Genomic DNA, 19874 nt, shown 5'->3' on the forward strand with positions numbered 1-19874 from the left:
TGGTTGATATGGACCCATCTATAGATATGCTCTCCTAGCATCATCCCTAATATCATGATGGAATTCATCAATTGGCTTTCTAATACCTGGATCAGCAACTATATCATTCATATCAAGCTCAATACGGGGTCTCTTTTGATCAAGTCGTCTGTCTTGAGTAGAAGCAACGAAATCTTTCTTAGCATAATATTTTTCCATTCTACAAAATAAAACCAATCAAATTCGGGTCATTGACTGAATTTCAAAAAACAATAATGAAAAGAGAAACCTAAAAAGGAATGAAAGAAAAGAAGGGATCACTCACTAGATGTTGTCCTGGACTCCTAGTTCGGGGAGCTTGGATGGGAGGCTGCGCAGAACATGGAATCTGGTGCTGCAGCTGCTTGGTTGATCACAACGGCGCGTCGCGGATCCTGCTAGTGCACGTGGCTGCTTGGTTGATCACGACGGTGCTGTAGCACGCGATCGATTGTGCAGTGGGCTGCGAGGCGATCGGCCGATCATGGAACGGTGGAATGTGGAAGTCGAAACGCGAGGAGCCGAGGAGGCGTCGCGGGCGGCGGCACGAAAGTCGCGAACTCGCAATGTATTGACGTGCGGTAGCTGTGCCGGGCAGTATTTTGGGCAGGGCTTTTGCTAAAAAGAAAATCTGTTCAAATTTTTCTCAGCCCAACGGGGGGCTGTAGCCCCCCCGTGCGTCCGCCAATGGTCATATACCATGCAAGAATCAGAGGCAAAACCCCCTGCTTTGTACCATTCATCTAGATATGTGTAAATAAAGTTGCAACACAACAAAATATAACTTCCATTAATAAAATTGATCTAACAACTGAAAGGGATACAAGGATTCATGCATACAAATTGTTACATGCCAAAAAACATGAAAGATAACTTCTACTGCTAAGCACAAGACATGAGATGCAACGAATGACTCTAAGATAGGACCCTTAATAGCGATAGGCAAAATGCAACAGAAACATATAAGATCTGGCCATGCACACTATGGGATTTGTTTCCCTAGCATACCGATGGGGGCCTTGACCAGGTACCCAGATTGTAAGGGTGCATCATTTCACACCCACTGCTACTGGGCTCGCTACTACTACCGGCTTCGGGGTAGTTGTAGTTTGGGGCTAGGTTGGCAAGTCATGAGTCCTGCTGCAAGGGACGATGTTCCTCTGGTACTGACATTCTTTGCACCTCATTGGAGGTGTAGGAAGAAGCTTGTGTCTGCAACGAGGATGACACTGGCAGCATTACCTGCGGCAATGGCTGTGGGAGGACTCCCTGCCCAACAAGCTGCTGGAGCCGTGCTTTGATTTTTCTCATCTTCATCTCCACCACATCCCTAAGGCTAAGGAGCTCGTCTTTGTCGGTGCCAACCAGGCTTGGGCGTTCTCCATACATGCTATCATGGAGGAGGTCCAAGGTTTCACGCTCGCGATTTTCAAGTTCCAACTTGGTCACCTGCTCATGGAGCTTCAAGGAGCGACTGTGGAGGAAGTCCTCTTGGTTCTTTGTCTTCTTGAGGCTACTAACATCTACCATGTTGTTGAATTTCATGAGGAGGTCCTTGGCCTCTTCATCCGATGGCCACACCTTTGGCTGAGCCTCGCCCTCACCATACACCACTACGCACAACTTGATGCCACAAAGTGTGGTGAGCTCACTAGCCTTTTTCTCCAGGCCCTGGGAGCGTCTCTTGTATGTCGCACGCCGAGTAGCGTTGTTGGAGATCCACTGGAGATTCACCTTCTTGCGTGCCATAGCACCCTAGAGCAATATCCTAGCTGGTAAACTACAAGAATTATATAAAGAAAAGGAAATGGCTGCTTTGGTGTTCAGATGAAATGAGGAGAGGGCTGGTTTATATATATATAGATCCATGGAGGAGTCTAGAGAAACTTATAGCAGCGATTAATGGGTTACTCATAACATGATATTATATATGGAAATCATTAATTCACTGCCTAAATTAAGTACATATTTATTTTTTCCTTCTTATAGCTGAGGACATTATTTTTTCTTCATAAATGCATCAATCACAAGAAAACATGCCATATACGTATTGTGTGATAGATTAGACAATAGTAATTATGTTTAATTACATCCATTATAAATTTCCTAATCATAACATGGTATTATGGCAAGCATTTACTACTACATAAATATAATAATAATAATCCATAAGTAACTATCGAAACATATTTCTTACTTCTTAAATGCATTCGGTCACAAGAAAAACATTCTACACAGATAGAAGATTGTGTGTGATAGGCTAGACAGTGCTCAAATATCATTTAAATGCTGCTAAAGATCCACAAGGAATAACTTGATAGCATTTACTCATCCGTAAATCTATTTTCATAGGCAGACATTTTTTACCGTCTCCATAAATCGATTTACCGAGGCGGACAATTTTGACCGCGTCCATAAAACAATTTTGTGAGATGGTTAATTGTGACAACCTTCGTAAATAAAAACATCCACCTCCGAACAATCCTCAGGCATTTTTTGAGGCGGTTGGATTTTGTGAATGTCTCCATTAATGTTTGGACAATGCCTCGCAAAATCATTTTTGTAGTAGTGAAATGAAAAGGATCCAAGCAAACCATGAACATATTTATACAACTTAGTTCCACATGAACATGCACCCTATTTGACTGTAGTCGAAATATAGGAGAAACATAGGCTAGTGGTCCCACATAGTGGGTCAACCAACCTCCCCAAGGAGGCCACATGGGTCCATCTAGGAAGGCAGGAAACACACCTGAGATCATTTCTTAGCCTCAGATAGAGCTTGTGGTTTTTCTCTACAGGAGACATTCAACAAACAAGGATTGATGGAACTATCAAAATTGTAGGACCCTGCACAGCCCTTTCCACTGATAATATTCATATAGTCATCCTAACATGAACAATCTTTTGTATCTAGCTTACCTTCTCTGGTGATCATAACCACATAAATCTTCTCTACCCAACCTATCATATACCCCTGTGTCATTCTAGGACAAACCTAACTGTTTATTAGTTCACTTCAAGTTCCCTGTGGAAATCAACACCTTGTAATACTTCCAGGTGAAAGATATATTCACAGCCGTGTGCTTGCAGTTTTATCTATTTAGCACCATTGGTGTCAACATCTATAAAGATCAATCAATGGGCTATAATGAAGTAATCATATAGGTTGATCATTGATGAATCTTGACGATAGTTAAAATAATGAATATGATAGAATAGGAGGTTATTACTGACAATTTCCATGAATATTGGTCAATTCAGGGATATTTTAGAAAACATACAAAGGAGGATTAAACAGTTAAAAAGGATTAAACTTAACTGCAACAAAATTTACATTAGAAGACTCTGGAAAACCCTAGAAGACATCACGTCAAAGTGAACAAGATCCAGGGTCAGAACTCTTTTGCCTCCTCCTTCTAAAGACTCTTTCATTGCCTCCTAGCATGCATCTTGTAGCACCCGGTTCTAAGAACAAAACCAGATACACACCATATGTGAGCCTAGGAAGTCAAACCTCACATATAGCCACAAATAGGGGTAATACCAATAGGCAATACTTAACATATAACGAACTTAATATGAAGATATAACCTTAGATAGAAAACAGCGGGAAGACACTCCGTTCTTGAGGCGAAAGCTCCAAATCCACAGGGACAACTGACTGGTTGAGCACAAGCCTAAACTCTTCTCCAAACTAGCAATCTAGTACCCATCCGGTATTTTTGTCCATAGAAAATATAAAGGCAAGTGTAAGTACATCTCATACTCAACAAGAATAACATAGGGTTCATGAGGCTCAAATGGGCTAGACACTGGTTTGACTGCATGTAGCTTTTAGTTGTCACAATTTTAGCATATGAGTAGCATCAAGTTGTCAAGTCCCAAAGTAAAATCATGATCAGGTAAAGTGAATAAAGAATAGCATAAACAACATATTAACAATAACACCATTAATGATTTTCTATTAGTGATCATTTATTCTGTATTGGTCCAAGGCCACTCGTAACTGTGAGCACGACTGATATATCAGTTTTACACTCTGCAGAGGTTGTACACTTTCACTGTGAGTCATGATTTACCCTTTCACCTGAGGCCCGTCGACCTCCTAGCCCACTACCAAGGTAGACTGGCAGGGTTCACTATGAAGCCTCTCATAGGTTTGTTTAACAAGTTAGGACCACTAGGTTTTGTTAGTAAGTCCGTGTGATTCTATCGCGCAGGGAATCCAGGGTCTGCCATCCCCCATTTGCGCCAAACGGGTAACCTCTAACAAGCTAGAAATGGTCCTCATACTAAGCTAAGGCCAGAGCCATGTAGCCGTTACAGTTGTACTGTAAATCCCGGATGGTCATATACAGATAAGTCCTTATGGAGAGAAACTAGAGCACCATAAGGTAGCCCAATGCTCTAGCTCCCTTTACCAAAGTTGCTAAAAAGTCATCTTTTAATGTTTATTGCATATTCCATTAATCAAATTACAATATCATGGTTTTAGTGGAGCACTAGCATAAGCTACCCAATGCAAAACCATAGGTGACAAGGTATAAGATCAATACTAGGAAATCCTTAGCAAGGGAACACATGCAATATGAATTGTGTGATTTAAGTTATTCGGAGAACAAGGATGATCCCATGCTATACTTGCCTTTAACTTAGATCCTTCTTCAAGTTCCAAGCCTTCCACAATCTGCTTCTTGATCACCACGTAAAGCTCACCGTCTAAACTCAACCATCACATCAACAACAATCATCCGGAGGCAATCATACAAAGCAAACAAATCTATAATTAGAACAATACACCAACAGTATAAAATAAAGATGAAAAGTTTATAAAATGAATCTACGTTGCACTATGATCACACAGACGTAAAGATCACGAAAATCGGAGCTAAAACGAAGAAGATATGAAATTTCTATGATTTTCTTTAGAAAAAAATTAATTAAATAGAGTCACAAAACTAAACAGTTTCAAACTGGTAAAATAGTGACATTAACATGTAGATCTCATGATTACGAATCTAACGCAATTTGAATGTGTCAAATCGGAGTTAAAACGAATATTCTATGACTAAAACAAAATGAGTGGCAAATTTTTAAATACAGAAAACGTATTTTGAATCAAACCGTCGGGAATTACATTTTCAAAGCTAGAAAGCGTAACCAGAGAAAGCACTTTGGACAGCGGGTTATATCTTTAAAAATGTTGGGGGTTCTTTTGCAAAACTACTACTGAAGGTGTATCCTTCATGTGGAGCCGCTGGATCTCATCTGGACGGTTGCGATTAGATTGGGGTTGGGGAAGGAAGATGGCCGGCCGGTGCTGGGGCGGAACCCGGCGGCGCCATGGCTGGAGTTGGCCGGCGTTGGCCAAAACAGTGATTTAGGGCACTAGGGAGCAAACTGATAGCACCACTAGAGGGAGCTCGATGCGGACTTACCTAGGGCGAAGGTCAGGACTGATAGTGACCAGATAGTGCCCACGACGGCGGGGCCCCTGCGTAGTTCGGCGAAGGTTAGCCAAGTACATAGAGCACGAAAAATAGAAAGAGGAGTTTGGGCGACTTCGCAATGATGACACGAAGCTCGGCAAAACGCTCAACGATACATAGACTCGATAGAGCGAGGTTTTGAGCTCGGCGTGGATCTTGGCAACAAAAATTGGCTTGTCTTCGATAGCGGTTTGTGCTAGGGATGGGAATAGGGAGGCATCGGGGTCGCGACTGCTATATAAAGAGCTCCCAATTTGCGGAACACGCCGAGCACGGGGATCACGCGCTGCTGACTTGATCTCGTGGTAGAGTCCGGTGCGGCCACGAGGTAGGGGAAGGATCCAACCGGTGGGCCCCACCTGTCTGTGACTAAGGGGTGCGGGACCCACCCGTCAGTGGAAGAAAAGAGGGGAGGGGCGTGGCGCACGGCTGGCAGGGCCACGATCTGGGCCGCCAAGGCAAAAAGGTGAGGGGGGTAAAGGAACTGGGCCGAACTAACATTGCCCAAACCGAGAGAGTGAGAAAGGGGAGAGAGCAGGCCGCACGAGGGCTTCGGGTCGAAAACCAGAGAGAGGTAAGGATTTCCCTTTTTATTTTCTGTTTCCCTTTTCTTTTATAAACAAAACCTATTTCAAAACGTTTTCAAAACCAAATTTGAATTCCTTTTAAACTTTTGTCAAATCCACTCATCACAATAAATCAAATGCAGAGGCATGCATGCTCAAACAAGTTGTTAACTCCTATGGTAAATTTTAATCTATAGAAACAAATATTATTTTTCCTATATTTCATGGGCACAAAAATACACAATTAAAACAATTTCTCCTATTTTAGAAACTTGCAAATTTTGGGGTGTTACAATTCTACCCCCTTAAAATGAATATCGTCTCGAGATTCAGTTGGTGCTTACTCAAACAAGTGCAGGTATGTATTTCTTAGATCCCCTTTGCTTTCCAAAGTAGTCTCCTTTACAGTGTACCGATTCCACTGAACTTTGCACAACCTGATAACCCGACTCCTTGCATCCTTTCCTGCTATTTTTCAAAAATTCTTACCGGGTACTCTTCGTATGTGAGATCCTCTTTAATAGTCAATTCCTTTAACAATATCTGCCCTTCTCGCACACACAAGCATTTCTCAAGTTGTGACACCTGGAAAACATCATGCACTCATTCTAAACTTTCAGGCATCTCCAACTATTAAAACATCGAGGCGGGCATCCTAAGGTCGACCACCTCCACTAATATACCATCAAAACAAAGGCAATTGCCAAAGCAACATCGCCTGGTGACTTAAAGCAGCCCGCCTCCGTTAATAGACCATTAAAGGAGGCATTCAGCTTAGGATGGCCACCTTAATTGGTTAATAGATTAATGGAGGCAGTTGCCTTATGTTCGCTGTCTCAGTTAATTCATTAATAGAGATAGTTGCCATATGGCATCTGCCTCCATTAATAGAGTATTATCAGAGGCAGTTTCCTTAAGTATTTTTTGAATGAAAAACATGGGGCAAAGCCCCCTGGTAGCATTTATAATATATTAAAGAGAGAAGGAACCAAAAGACTCCAAATGGTTCCTTGGTTAACCAGCAGTTTACCAAGGCCAACAACAACCATTAACAAAAGAACACAGAGAGAAAAAGAAAAGAAAAATACAAGCTGTTTTGACGCAACCGAATAAAGGAGTGAAGGATTTGCTTAATTTTACAGAGATGAGACTCTATTTCTCTTTTAAAACTAGGCTTCCAGGAAGCCACACTAGGAGCCTTCCCATTGAAGATCAAAGCATTTCTTTCATTCCATATACACCAGGCAGCTACCATGAAGATTTCCATGAACAAAGGGTAAGGAAAGTTGTTTTTAGCCAGCAATAGTTTATGATGTATCTGCACTTCCTCATTCAAGGAGATGCCTAAGAAAACCATCTAGCAGATGAAGAACGGCAGTAAAAAAGAACTTCCATTTTTTTCCTTCTTCCTCAACTAACACAAGAAATGTCTTCCATTTTTTTCCTTCTTCACAACATATTCCTTCTGTTTAACCTAGCTATCATTTAGGAGCAAACAAGTGAATATTTATTCCTCGGTATACATTTGGATTTTCAAATCGACAACACTATCACAGAATAAGCAGCATGCCCCCAAATGAAGGGGCATTCACCATTCTCTTCATGATCGTAACACTGCTCAACTCTAGCAAATCATCTTCCTGTTGCAGAAGTTCATTGTATGCATGCCTTGTCATAGGAATTCTTAAAAGACCTACTATATATGTTTCCATGCTCCCTCAACTTCTTAAGTGAGATCACTGCCTCCTTTGCAAAAGAACGAAGATTGGGATATTTCATTGGAAAAATGTTTCAAAGAATGATGTCATCCCAAAAGCTAATTGTGTCACCCTTGTGTGCAATACACATGGCAATACCTCTGTACAAATGATCGATGGAGACGAAGGATCCTTCTCATGTGTGGCACTCCATCAGGGTAATGTCGATGCTAGACAAATTTGACCCATTGTACCTCTTTCTTTTTATAAAACTTGTCTAATTTCTTCAATAACAAAGCATCATTCTGTGGTTGTGTTAAGCTTGCTGCCTTCACTAACCATTAACCGAGGCAGGCGATCAGCTGTGGGGCATGGACACAATTAATGGAGGCGGCACCCTATTGTGCTTGCCTCCGTTAATTTGGAGGCCAGTGCCTCTTGAGAGGAAGTTGTCTTAACCATTATCTGCGGAGTAGTATGTCATTTGAGACGGTGAGTGATGAACTGGACATGAAAGACAGGTGCCACCATAGAGGAGGAAACTATTTTAGATATGCATATTAGTAGCACAAGAAATCAGTAGCATTTTTCCTACTAGTGCTGCGCAATAAATTGTGTTATGATCTCAGCATACAACATATCCTCTCCTACAATTCCTAGAGTTGATAGAGTCGACATTTTCCAATGCATGACACGTGCCACAAAACACAACTCAACCATTCAATCCTTGTGATCGACTCTCACGTAGGCGATCTGCACCATGTGCTGGTCCTTTCCTTGCCTCTGGTCTAAGGGCTACTATGCAAACGTTTTCCTTTGTTCTAACTTCTCTGTTCCCTATAGATTCAATATTTAAATATTGCAATAATCCCTAGGAATATATACTAGAGTCATCGCGTGCTTATGGTATAGGTACATTAGCATATTTGACACCAATACCAGCCATTTAGAATCTTAGTTGTAAACATAATACAAACCTCGAATCTAGACAACTTAGACATATGCCACTTTACCTAACTATTATATATGGCTGATTGAAAATAAACATTAGAACTCCCTTCCATGTTGGATCAGTCTCCTTTGTCTGTAGCTATATATAAATATGGAAGGTGGGTCATCCAATTATAATTCATCACACAAATGCTTTTGAAACATTTGACAAAAACTGTTGCTAAAAGCTAGACTGCCATCACTGAAGAAATTTCATTTAAACTAAAATTTTCAGACAACTTTCACATAGGTTGCACAATGCAATCACACCGTGGGCCATAATGGATGTCTACAATTAGTGGGTCGGGTAATCTTTTACTCTAATTTTATGGCATGTCATCCTATTAAATAACAAACAGTCACTATTAATAAATTAGAAAGATATATCTTCAACTACTTTCCTTGTTGAGAAACTCTCTGCCCTTTGGTTTAAATTTAATGAAAATTGTTCATTGTGGGGATCTCCCCCACAGTATTTTTGGTAAAAAAACTGCTTTCCTCCTTGAGAAACATAAATGTACTGTAGAGTTTTGAAACACATAGATCGAATCATCTGATCATGTTTTGAAACATGGATGTCCTGTTGTAATACCCGATTTTAAGGACAAAATCAGATATGCACCATATGTGAGTCTTAGAAGCCAAATCTCACATATAGCTACAAATAAAGGTTAATATCATAAGACAATGCATAAATATATAACATACTCAGTATAAAAGGATATAACATTTAATAGCAAACAGCGGATAGACAACTCCAAACTTCGGGTATTAACTTCTCTCTACAGGATCCAACTGACTCGTTGATCACAAGCCTAAACTCCTCCTGAGGTGTGGGGGAAATAGAAAGAGTGAGTTCATGTCGAACTCCACAAGTATAGCAACTAGATTATATAGATCCCACAATCTCATGATCAATGTGACATAAACAATGTAAAAGCATTAAACAATAAATAATGAGTATTTTAACACAACAAGAATCATCACCCTTAATGCAAGAATTCCCAAGGCCGCTCCTGACCGTGAACTCGGCTAGTATACCAGTTTTTAACACTCTGCAAAGTTTGTACATCTTTACCCATGAGTCATCATTTACCCTTTCGCCCGAGGTGACCAGCCTCTTAACCCACTACCAAGGAAGGTCCGCAGGGATCACTATGAAGTCTTTCAAAGGTTCGTCTAACTAGTTAGGGCCGCTTGGTTAGACAACATACACGAAGCAAACAAGGCTATAATTAGAGCAGTACACCAATCACATAAAAACAGTATAAAAAGTTTATAAAATAATTCTACGCACCACTATGATCTCACAGACGTAAAGATCACAAAAATCGGAGTTAAAACGGAGAAGATATGAATTTTCTAAGATTTTATTTAGAAAAATAATTAATTAAATAGGGTCACGAAAATAAAAAGTTTCAAACTGAGAAAACAGTGTTACTAACATGCAGCGCTAGTAAAAATGAACCCAGTGCAATTTGAATGGGTCAAAACGGAGTTGAAACTAATATTCTATGAGCAAAAGAAAGTCAGTGGCAATTTTATAATAATAGAAAACGTATTTTTGAATCAAGCCGGCGGACTTTACGTTTTCAAAAATAGAAAGCGTATTCCTTCCTATGCGCTTTGGACCGTGGGTTGTATATTTAAAAAGTCTAGGGGCCCTTTAGAATAATCTACCCCGAAGGGGTATCTTTCTTTCCTATCCCTTGATCTCGGATCCGACGAGTGTGATCGATCAAAGATACTGGGTAGTGGCCGGCAGCGCTTCTCACGGCGGCGCCATGGCCAGAAACAGCGAGCTCTCGCCGGAGTTCATGGAGAATGCGATACAATGCACCAAACTCAAAACTGAGAGCACAGGGACGAAAAGAAGAGGATCGTGAACTCACCTATGCCGAAAACAAGGACGAGGAAGACGCAGGGACGGTGCAGCGCTCGGTATGGCGGCCAGTCGAGTCGCTGCAACATCGGCGAGGGTTAGGAAGACACCGAGACTGATAGAACGTTCGAAAAAGAACTTCAGAGCATTGTTTCCACGTTGTGCTGCTCGGCAAGCGGTCACAGACGGCTCAAAGGCAGTAGAACGCAAGGGCCACGCAATGGCGGTCGATTGCGGCTCGGCGAGATCCGAGCGATACCAGGCGCGGCTTCTTGCGTGGATAGAGGGAAAAAGAGAGTTGTGGGCGATCACCAAAGGTCTTATAGGGGCTCGATGGTTGCTCAAAGGCAACAAATCCCGTGGGATTCGGGATTGGCTCGGTGCCGTCCCGGTTGGAGTCCTGCTTGTCCACGACCAAGGACAAAGAAAGGGGAGGGGACTGACTGGTGGGGTCATGATGTCAGCCAAAGAAGAAACAAAGGGAGGGAGGCACGCTGGCTGCCTCAGCCAAAGAAGAAACAAAGGGAGGGAGGCACGCTGGCTGCCTGCTGCAGAGTTTGGGCCACGACCTAGGGAGAAACTGGGCTCTAGTGGGGGAAAGGAAAAGGGGCTTGGCCCAGAAGAAAAGGGGAGAGCTGGGCCTGCAGTGGGGAGAATGGGGTGGACCTTCGGCTGCTGGGCATCTAGGCCGAGAGTGAAGAAAAGGGGAGGGAGGAGAGGGCCTTCGGGCCAAAATAGTGGAGGGAGAGTTTTTCGTTTTTCTTTTGTTTTTTTCTAAAGCCATTTCAAAATCCATTTTAAAATCTATTTGAAATATTTTGACTTTGCTCAAAACCACACATTGAAAAAAACATATGCTCCAATATGATGCACAACCATATTGCTAAATTCTATGGTAAGTTTTATTTTAATGAAAATATTATTTTCCTATGTTTCATGAGCACAAAAATACAAAATAAATTACTTTAGCTTTATTTTCAAAGAAGCAAAATTTAGGGTGTTACAATTCTACCCCCTTAAGATGAATCTCGTCCTCGAGATTCGGAAGAGGCTCGGATCCACTAAGAGAAAATAGGATAAAGATCTTGATAACTCTTTCAATCTTTTACACTTGCATACCAAAGGTAAACTCAAATTTTTCACAGAATGTTTATTATTCATAATTGATCAAGGTCCATCTTGACTACTAACTTCTTAACTTATACAACTCAAAGACATGATAACTTAGCATGGATATGCCTCCTCAGGTAGGAGTGGACCACCCTAATACTCAATTCTTTTCCCTAATGGTGCGATTAAGAACATTTTCCACTGGGTAGCATAGATCACTCCTTTGTGTGCACATAACCATCCATTGCCAAGAACCAAAGGAATGTCCAGTGACTCTAGCACAATGAGGTTTACAGTAAAGTTTTCCTTCTTTATGACAAGATTGATATTTGAGCAAACCTGATCTGCCTGTATTTCTCTCATTGGGGTTTGAACTAACAAGGGCTTCCTCGTGGGACACTTCACTCATTCGATCGTCTTTACCAAGTCGGCGGAAATGAAAGAATGTGAAGCACTTCGGTCAAACAGAGCAAAAACTAGCACTGAGTCCACTTAAATATATCCACCCACAACTTTGGTAGCTCCTTGAATGTTATTCCTATCCACATTGCTCAGTCTTCCATTAATATAGTTTTTCTGCACTTTACTTCCGTGAGAAGGCTTCTTACGAGCTTCCTTTTACGCTTTCGTCGTTGTGTATTCTGATTTGATTCAATGTTAACTTGCTCTTCTGTATTGTTATTTTGATAACACTTAGCTTTGTCATACTCATAACATCTTTCTTCAAAGGAAAGATGATCATACTCTTCCCACATATCCATGCGAGGCGTCATATTGGGCTCTTGATAAATGGGACACTACACTCCCTGTCATCAAGTGACCAACGTCAGTAACACGGCAAGGATAGATGACCATAACCAAAATTATCTCAGAAGACAAATATCACTTCAAGATAGTTTTAATGCATCATCACGTGATATCAAGGTACTACTCCCCTTAAGATGAGATTGATTGCGGGACACTAGGGACTATTTCTTCTATCCTTTTTGGATGCTACACATCATAGTATTTTACATTCGTTGTACCGAGTCTCTTGATCCAAGGTTAGTTTCATCACTAGGTTCCAATTATCGGTACCTTTATCACGGTTAAGTTGCTTCACTCTCACATTGTACATATAGCTTTGTAAGCTTTGGTGTCATCTGATCCTCATAACATAACTCTCAATCCATTAGTATAAGCCATGACATATATCTCCATTAATGTTCTCTTAATGGGTTGATATCTTGAATCAAAAACCAATTTTACCGAACACTTGTGATCTTTACATATGGTCCAAGACTAGCCAATTCTTCTCCATGTAACCCCTTTATTTAGGCTACCCCCCTTAAGAAAGGTCAACTAGGGGACACAAGAAAGGTAGCTTGCACTTTTTCCAGACAAGTTGACTAGCACTGAGAACTTCTGACATCCCAAAGAACTTATGTGCAGGAGAACAAACAGATATCCTCAAATTTTCTCGTGATATGAAAACACCAGCGTAGTAAAACAGGTATAACTCTTATTCTGTTAATCCAATAGAGTTGTAGCTTATACCGTTAGAAAACTTATGAAATTCCCTACAACTTTCATTTAGAAGACCTCCTTAGGTTCTGTTTTTAAGCTTAGGTAAATCAACCAAACTTAATATCCATCGTGACAATGTCTCAGCAAAGGTGCAGTAACTTCCAAAAGTTATATCTCGAGCTGTTTAACTCATCTGGAGATGACCCTTACATTTTTGAAAATCTTAGGAAAGCCTCTACAACTTTCGTATACTATTTTTTCCCAGATTCTGATATTAAGTTGTCTGAAAATAAGAAATACCAGATCTGTCCAGATTTTGAAACAGAGCAGAAACATCCAAGTGTAAATATTATATCTCAGGTTCTACTTATCCGAATAAGTTCCAGCTTATACTGTTGGAAAGATTAGAAAATTGTCTACAACTTTTCTATAGAACACGTTTCCAATTTCTATAGCTACATTTGTCTAAAACAGTAGGCAACCAGAACTGGTCCAGATTCTTGACAGCACATATGTATCATCTTGTGATTTTTGTAACTTCCAAACCATAATAGCTACGAGGGTGATTCTTGTGGTCAGAGAAAGATCGTGAAGTCTAGTTGTTCCCGGAAAAAAATTTGATACACTTTTGCACGATCAGAACTTTAGATACACCAGAATTATTACAGACTGCTCCAGAAATCAGCAAGGGATAGAAACATGATATAACCAAACCCAACTACTTATTTCATTACTCCTTATGCCTTAGGACTATAAGCTAAATGATGTTGTGGAAAAGTCCCACAAAAATCATTGCACTCATTACAAAGATCCAAATGAAGCATAAGAATAATAACAACCAATTAAGCATTAAAGGTTCACATGGCACACAAACTCAACTTTCGCTACTAGCGTTTTTATTATACAAGGGGACACAATTCCTATATCTTAAACTAGGTGTGGCTACTTTCACGATGCATCTATTGATTATTTTGTGGACAAGAGCTTATATAATGTCCTTCTTGCTAGCAGTGATAACACCTTCTCTTAGCTGGATCCTTTGTGATGTCATTTTCCACTGAAGTGTTGCTTGGTGTTTTATCAGCTCGCTGACTCTGATGGTTTATCTTTGTCTGGTTAGGTTTCATCCTACATTGCTTGATCCTTCGAGGTTGAAATTCTCTATAAGTAATTGTCCATCCATCTATGCATACCTCATGAGCAGTGGGGTTAGCTTGGGGAGTTTGTCCATCTCCAAGGTTTAGATTTTCCTGACAAGACTTCAAAGCTAAAGGTGACAACTTAGGATTTGAATGTTGATCACTTCCCAATGCTGGCTCCAGTGATTTTGCCTTCCTCTTCCTTTCCTGATTAGTCACACAATTTGGTTTTGTCTTAACTTCCTTTTTAGATGATCTATTTCGAAGGCAAGGAAGACCATAATGCTCACAACAGTGGCATTGATCCTGATATCCTGAAGTATTACTCCCAACACTTCCATGAGTTCTCATATTTTTCCAAGCTTCTGCTACTTGTCTCCTCACTAGTCCTGAGATGCGTTGTTGAGAGTTCTTATTCTGAGTTATTCCTTCCACTACTTGTGTTTGCATGGCTAGAAGCTTCTCCTTGTCGAATGCTTTTACGACTGGCATCTCTGGGTCATTTTGTTCTTTCATGCCAAAGGTCTCCTTGTTATGGTCCATCTAAAGAGACAATAAGGGAGGATTTAGAATAGAGACAAGGTTTTATAAAATAACAGGGCAGAGGTAAACATAACTTTTAGCAATTACTAAGGTTTAGGTGAAAGCAAGAAGTAAGCAAAGATAGAAGCAAGCTAAAATGTCCGGTTCTAACTAGGCGTGCGTCCTATAGTCAACATTGCTATGATACCACTTTGTAATACCCGATTTTAAATACAAAATCAGATATGCACCATATGTGAGTTTTAGAAGCCAAATCTCACATAAAGCTACCAATAAAGGGTAATATCATAAGACAATGCATAAATATATAACGTACTCAGTATAAAGGATATAACCTTTGATAGCAAACATCGGATAGACAACTCCAAACTTCGGGTATTAACTTCTCTCTACAGGATCCAATTGACTCGTTGATCACAAGCCTAAACTCATCCTGAGGTGTGGGGGAAATAGCCATAGTGAGTTCATGTCGAACTCCACAAGTATAGCAACTATATTATATAGATTCCACAATCTCATGATCAATGTGACATGAATAATGTAAAAGCATTAAACAATAAATAATGAGTATTTTAACACAACAAGAATCATCACCCTTAATGCAAGAATCCCCAAGGCCGCTCCTGACCGTGAGCTCGGCTAGTATACCAGTTTTTAATACTTTGAAGAGGTTGTACATCTTTACCCTTTCGCCCGAGGTGATCAGCCTCTTAACCCACTACCAAGGAAGGTCCGCAGGGATCACTATGAAGTCTTTCAAAGGTTTGTCTAATAAGTTAGGGCCGCTTGGTTTAATTAGTCAGTCCATGTGATCCACCCGCAGGAATTCACGATCTGCTATTCCCCAATTGCGCCACACAGGTAACCGCTAACAAGCTAGAAAAGTTACTCATACTTAACTAAAGCCAGAGCCATTATAGCCCTCATGGTTGCACTATTGTCCCAGTTATCACTTACAGATAAATCATCAAGTTGCTAAAAAGTCATTTTTATCATTTACTACTTAACATTAATCTAGTCACAGGATCATGGTCACAGAAATAAAACCCAAATGCTATACTTGCCTTAATCCAATTGCTCTTGCTGATCCTTTTGGTTCTACTGGTCTTACTTGTTGCCAAAGCTCTAATCTTGATCACTGAAGACTGCTCTCCATCTAAACTCGATCATCGATCATCAACACACAAACAAACAGAGACAACATACACGAAGTAAACAAGGCTACAATTAGAGCAGTACACCAATCACATAAAAACAGTATGAAAAGTTTATAAAATAATTCTACGTACCACTACGATCTCACAGACGTAAAGATCACGAAAATCGAAGTTAAAACGGAGAAGATATGAAATTTCTAAGATTTTATTTAGAAAAGTAATTAATTAAATAGGGTCACGAAATTAAAAAGTTCCAAACTGAGAAAACAGTGTTACTAACATGTAGAGCTAGTAAAAACGAACCCAACGCAATTTGAACGGGTCAAAACGGAGTTGAAACGAATATTCTATGAGCAAAAGAAAGTCAGTGGCAATTTTGTAATAATAGAAAACATATTTTTGAATCAAGCCGGCGGACTTCACATTTTCAAAATCAGAAAGCGTATTCCTTCCTATGCGCTTTGGACTGTGGGTTGTATATTTAAAAAGTCCAGGGACTCTTTAGAAAAATCTACCCCGAAGGGGTATCTTTCTTTCCTGTCCCTTGATCTCGGATCCGACGACTGTGATTGATCAAAGATACTGGGTGGTGGCCGGCAGCGCTTCTCACGGTGGCGCCATGGCCGGAAACGGCGTGCTCTCGCCGGAGTTCATGGAGAATGCGATACAATGCACCAAACTCAAAACTGAGAGCATGAAGAGAAGAGGATCGCGAACTCACCTACGCCGAAAACAAGGACGAGGAAGACGCGGGGACGGTGCAGCGCTCGGTATGGCGGCCGATCGAGCCCTGCAACATCGGCGAGGGTTAGGAAGACACCGAGACCGGTACAACGTTCGAAAAAGAACATCCGAACTTCGTTACCACGTTGTGCTGCTCGGCAAGCGGTCACAGACTGCTCAAAGGTAGTAGAACGCAAGGGCCACGCAGCGGCGGTCGATTGCGGCTCGGCGAGATCCGAGCGATACCAGGCGCGGCTTCTTGCGTGGATAGAGGGAAAAAGAGAGTTGTGGGCGATCACCAAAGGTCTTATAGGGGCTCGATGGTTGCTCAAAGGCAACAAATCCCGTGGGATTCGGGATTGGCTCGGTCCCGTCCCGGTTGAAGTCCTTCTTGGCCATGACCAAGGAAGAAGAAAGGGGAGGTGACTGACTGGTGGGGTCACGATGTCAGCCGAAGAAGAAACAAAGGGAGGGAGGCACGCTGGCTGCCTGCTGCGGAGTTTGGGCCGTGACCTGGGGAGAAACTGGGCGCCAGCAGGGGAAAGGAAAAGGGGCTTGGCCCAGAAGAAAAGGGGAGAGCTGGGCCTGCGGTGGGGAGAATGGGGTGGGCTTTCGGTTGCTGGGCCACGAGGCCGAGAGAGAAGAAAAGGGGAGGGAGGAGAGGGCATTCGGGCCAAAAACAGTGGAGGGAGAGTTTTTCGTTTTTCTTTTGTTTTTTTCTAAAGCCATTTCAAAATCCATTTTTAAAATCTATTTGAAATATTTTGACTTTGCTCAAAACCACACATTGAATAAAACATATGCTCTAATATGAATGCACAACCATGTTGCTAAATTCTATGATAAGTTTTATTTTAATGAAAATATTATTTTCCTATGTTTCATGAGCACAAAAATACAAAATAAATTACTTTAGCTCTATTTTCAAAGAAGCAAAATTTAGGGTATTACACCTGTGATAAAATTCACACCTCCCATACTGTCCTATACTTAGTTTCGAAGTCACAAGCCTCATTCTAGTATGTCATAATTATATTGTCTGCATGTTTGGATGGGCTAATTTGGACTAGCTAATTATTAGCAAGCTATTTATTAGCTCTAGTTATAGCTGGCTAAAAATTAGCTCTTGCCGATCCAAACAGATTGTATAGCAGGAATTGCCAATATTTGACCAACGTCTAGTTAGCCCATCATGCATTCCTCATGATGTATATATGCATGAAATGTTTTCCTTGTGCTTGATGCATTTAATAAGTAAAACTATGATTAGCTATCTACTCAAGAATGATTACTATATTTATGTAACAATTAATGCTGTCCATAATATCATGGTATGATTAGGCAACTTATCAATGTTGTAATTAACAAAAAATGTGACTACTGCCTAACCTATCACACAATGCTCATGATGTATGGATGAAATGTTTTTTTGAGGTCTATGCATTATTTATGAAGCAAAATATGTACACCATATTTTTGTAGTAAGTAAATGCTAACATAAATATTGTGGTATGACTTGGCGATAATGCTAGCAATAATATCATGGTATGATTAGGCAACATATCACTATTGCAATTAACAAAAAATGTGACTGCTGCCTAACCTATCACACAATGCTCATGATGTAGGATGAAATGCTTTTTTTGAGGTCTATGCATTCTTTATGAAGCAAAATATGTACACCATATTTTTGTAGTAAGTAAATGCTAACCAAAATATTGTGGTATGACTAGGCGATTATCACCAGTATAAGTTTCTCTAAGCCACTCCTTGATCTATATATACATCCCCACCCCTGTCCTCATTTCACCTCAACACCAAAGCATCCATTACATTTCAGCTGTTGTACTGTAGTAGTTTGCAAGCTAGGTTATTACTAGGTGCCAGTGCTATGGCACGCAAGAAGGTGAATCTCCAGTGGATCTCCAACAATGCTACTGGACGTGCAACATACAAGAGATGCTACAAGTCCCTGGTAAAAAAGGCTAGTGAGCTCACCACACTCTGTGGCACTAACATGTGTGTGGTGGTGTATGGTGATGGCAAGGCTCAGCCGGAGGTGTGGCCCTCCGATGAAGAGGCCAAGAAACTCCTCAAGAAATTCAAGGACATGCCAAATGTTGGCAGCTTGAAGAAGACACAGAGCCAGGCGGAGTTCCTCCAAAGTCGCACATTCAAGCTCCATGAGCAGACAAGCAAGTTGGATCAAGAGAATCGTGAGCGTGAGACCTTGGTCATCTTGCATGACAGCTTGGATGGACGTCGTCCAGGCCTCGTTGGCACCAGCAAGGATGAGCTCATTAGCCTTGGGGAGATTGTGGAGATGAAGATGACCAAAGCTAAAGCACGGATCCAGCAGCTTGTCGGCAGGCAGGGATCCCTCCCAGATCCATTCCAGGTGATGCCACCAGTTTCATCCTCATTGCAGACACAAGCTTCTTCCTACACCTACAACGAGATGCAAATCACGGCACCACTAGAGGAACACCTGCAGCAGCAGGACTGGCCTCTTGCAAGCCAGCTGGCGCCAAACTATGGGGAGCTCGGCTCTGCGCTCTATGATGGCTTTGTAGGCAGCAGCAGGGACCCCAGTGGAAGTGGGTGCCAAATGATGCAGCCTTACAATCTGGGTTTTTCCTCAGGACTCCCATGGTCATAGTAGTACATGGAACTCAATTTTTCAATTGTGCATGGCCAGCTCTTATATGTTTTTGGTTGCATTTCATCTGTTACTCTTAGGGGTCTTGTCTTAGGATCACCCATTGCATCCCATGTCTTGCTTCATGGCAGAATAGTTTGAGTTAGCCTTCATGTTTTTCATGTCTAGCAATATGTATGCATGCATCCCTGTATCCCTTTCAGTTGTTTTGATAAATGATATTATTACTGGTGGTTCTATTTTGTGGTACTGTTGCTTTATTTGAATATATCCAGGTTACATATCACGCATCTACGAATTATGAGATGTTTTGTATGAATGATATGGTGCTTTGTTACCACAGGTTCTACAGGATAACACCACCTGTAGAAACTGAAAAAACAGGTCATACT

General features: G+C 41.1%; 2 protein-coding genes across 2 annotated transcripts; one reads left to right on the top strand and one right to left on the bottom strand.

Annotated features, from left to right (window-relative positions):
• LOC8074371 (agamous-like MADS-box protein AGL80) lies at positions 845-1840 on the bottom strand. The gene has a single exon (XM_002451039.2). It carries the CDS (start codon positions 1765-1767, stop codon positions 1147-1149), a length of 621 nt encoding a protein of 206 aa, XP_002451084.2. The 5' UTR covers positions 1768-1840; the 3' UTR covers positions 845-1146.
• Positions 18715-19482, top strand: LOC8074372 (agamous-like MADS-box protein AGL80). The gene has a single exon (XM_021462146.1). The coding sequence runs from the start codon at positions 18715-18717 to the stop codon at positions 19480-19482; it is 768 nt and encodes a 255-aa protein (XP_021317821.1).

Source organism: Sorghum bicolor, chromosome 5 (genome assembly GCF_000003195.3).
Source record: "Sorghum bicolor cultivar BTx623 chromosome 5, Sorghum_bicolor_NCBIv3, whole genome shotgun sequence".
Classification (NCBI taxonomy): Eukaryota; Viridiplantae; Streptophyta; class Magnoliopsida; order Poales; family Poaceae; genus Sorghum; species Sorghum bicolor.

Bases quoted from the DNA above. Each gene is read 5' to 3' on its own strand.
- LOC8074371 (XM_002451039.2), bottom strand. From the start codon at position 1,767: ATGGCACGCAAGAAGGTGAATCTCCAGTGGATCTCCAACAACGCTACT.
- LOC8074372 (XM_021462146.1), top strand. From the start codon at position 18,715: ATGGCACGCAAGAAGGTGAATCTCCAGTGGATCTCCAACAATGCTACT.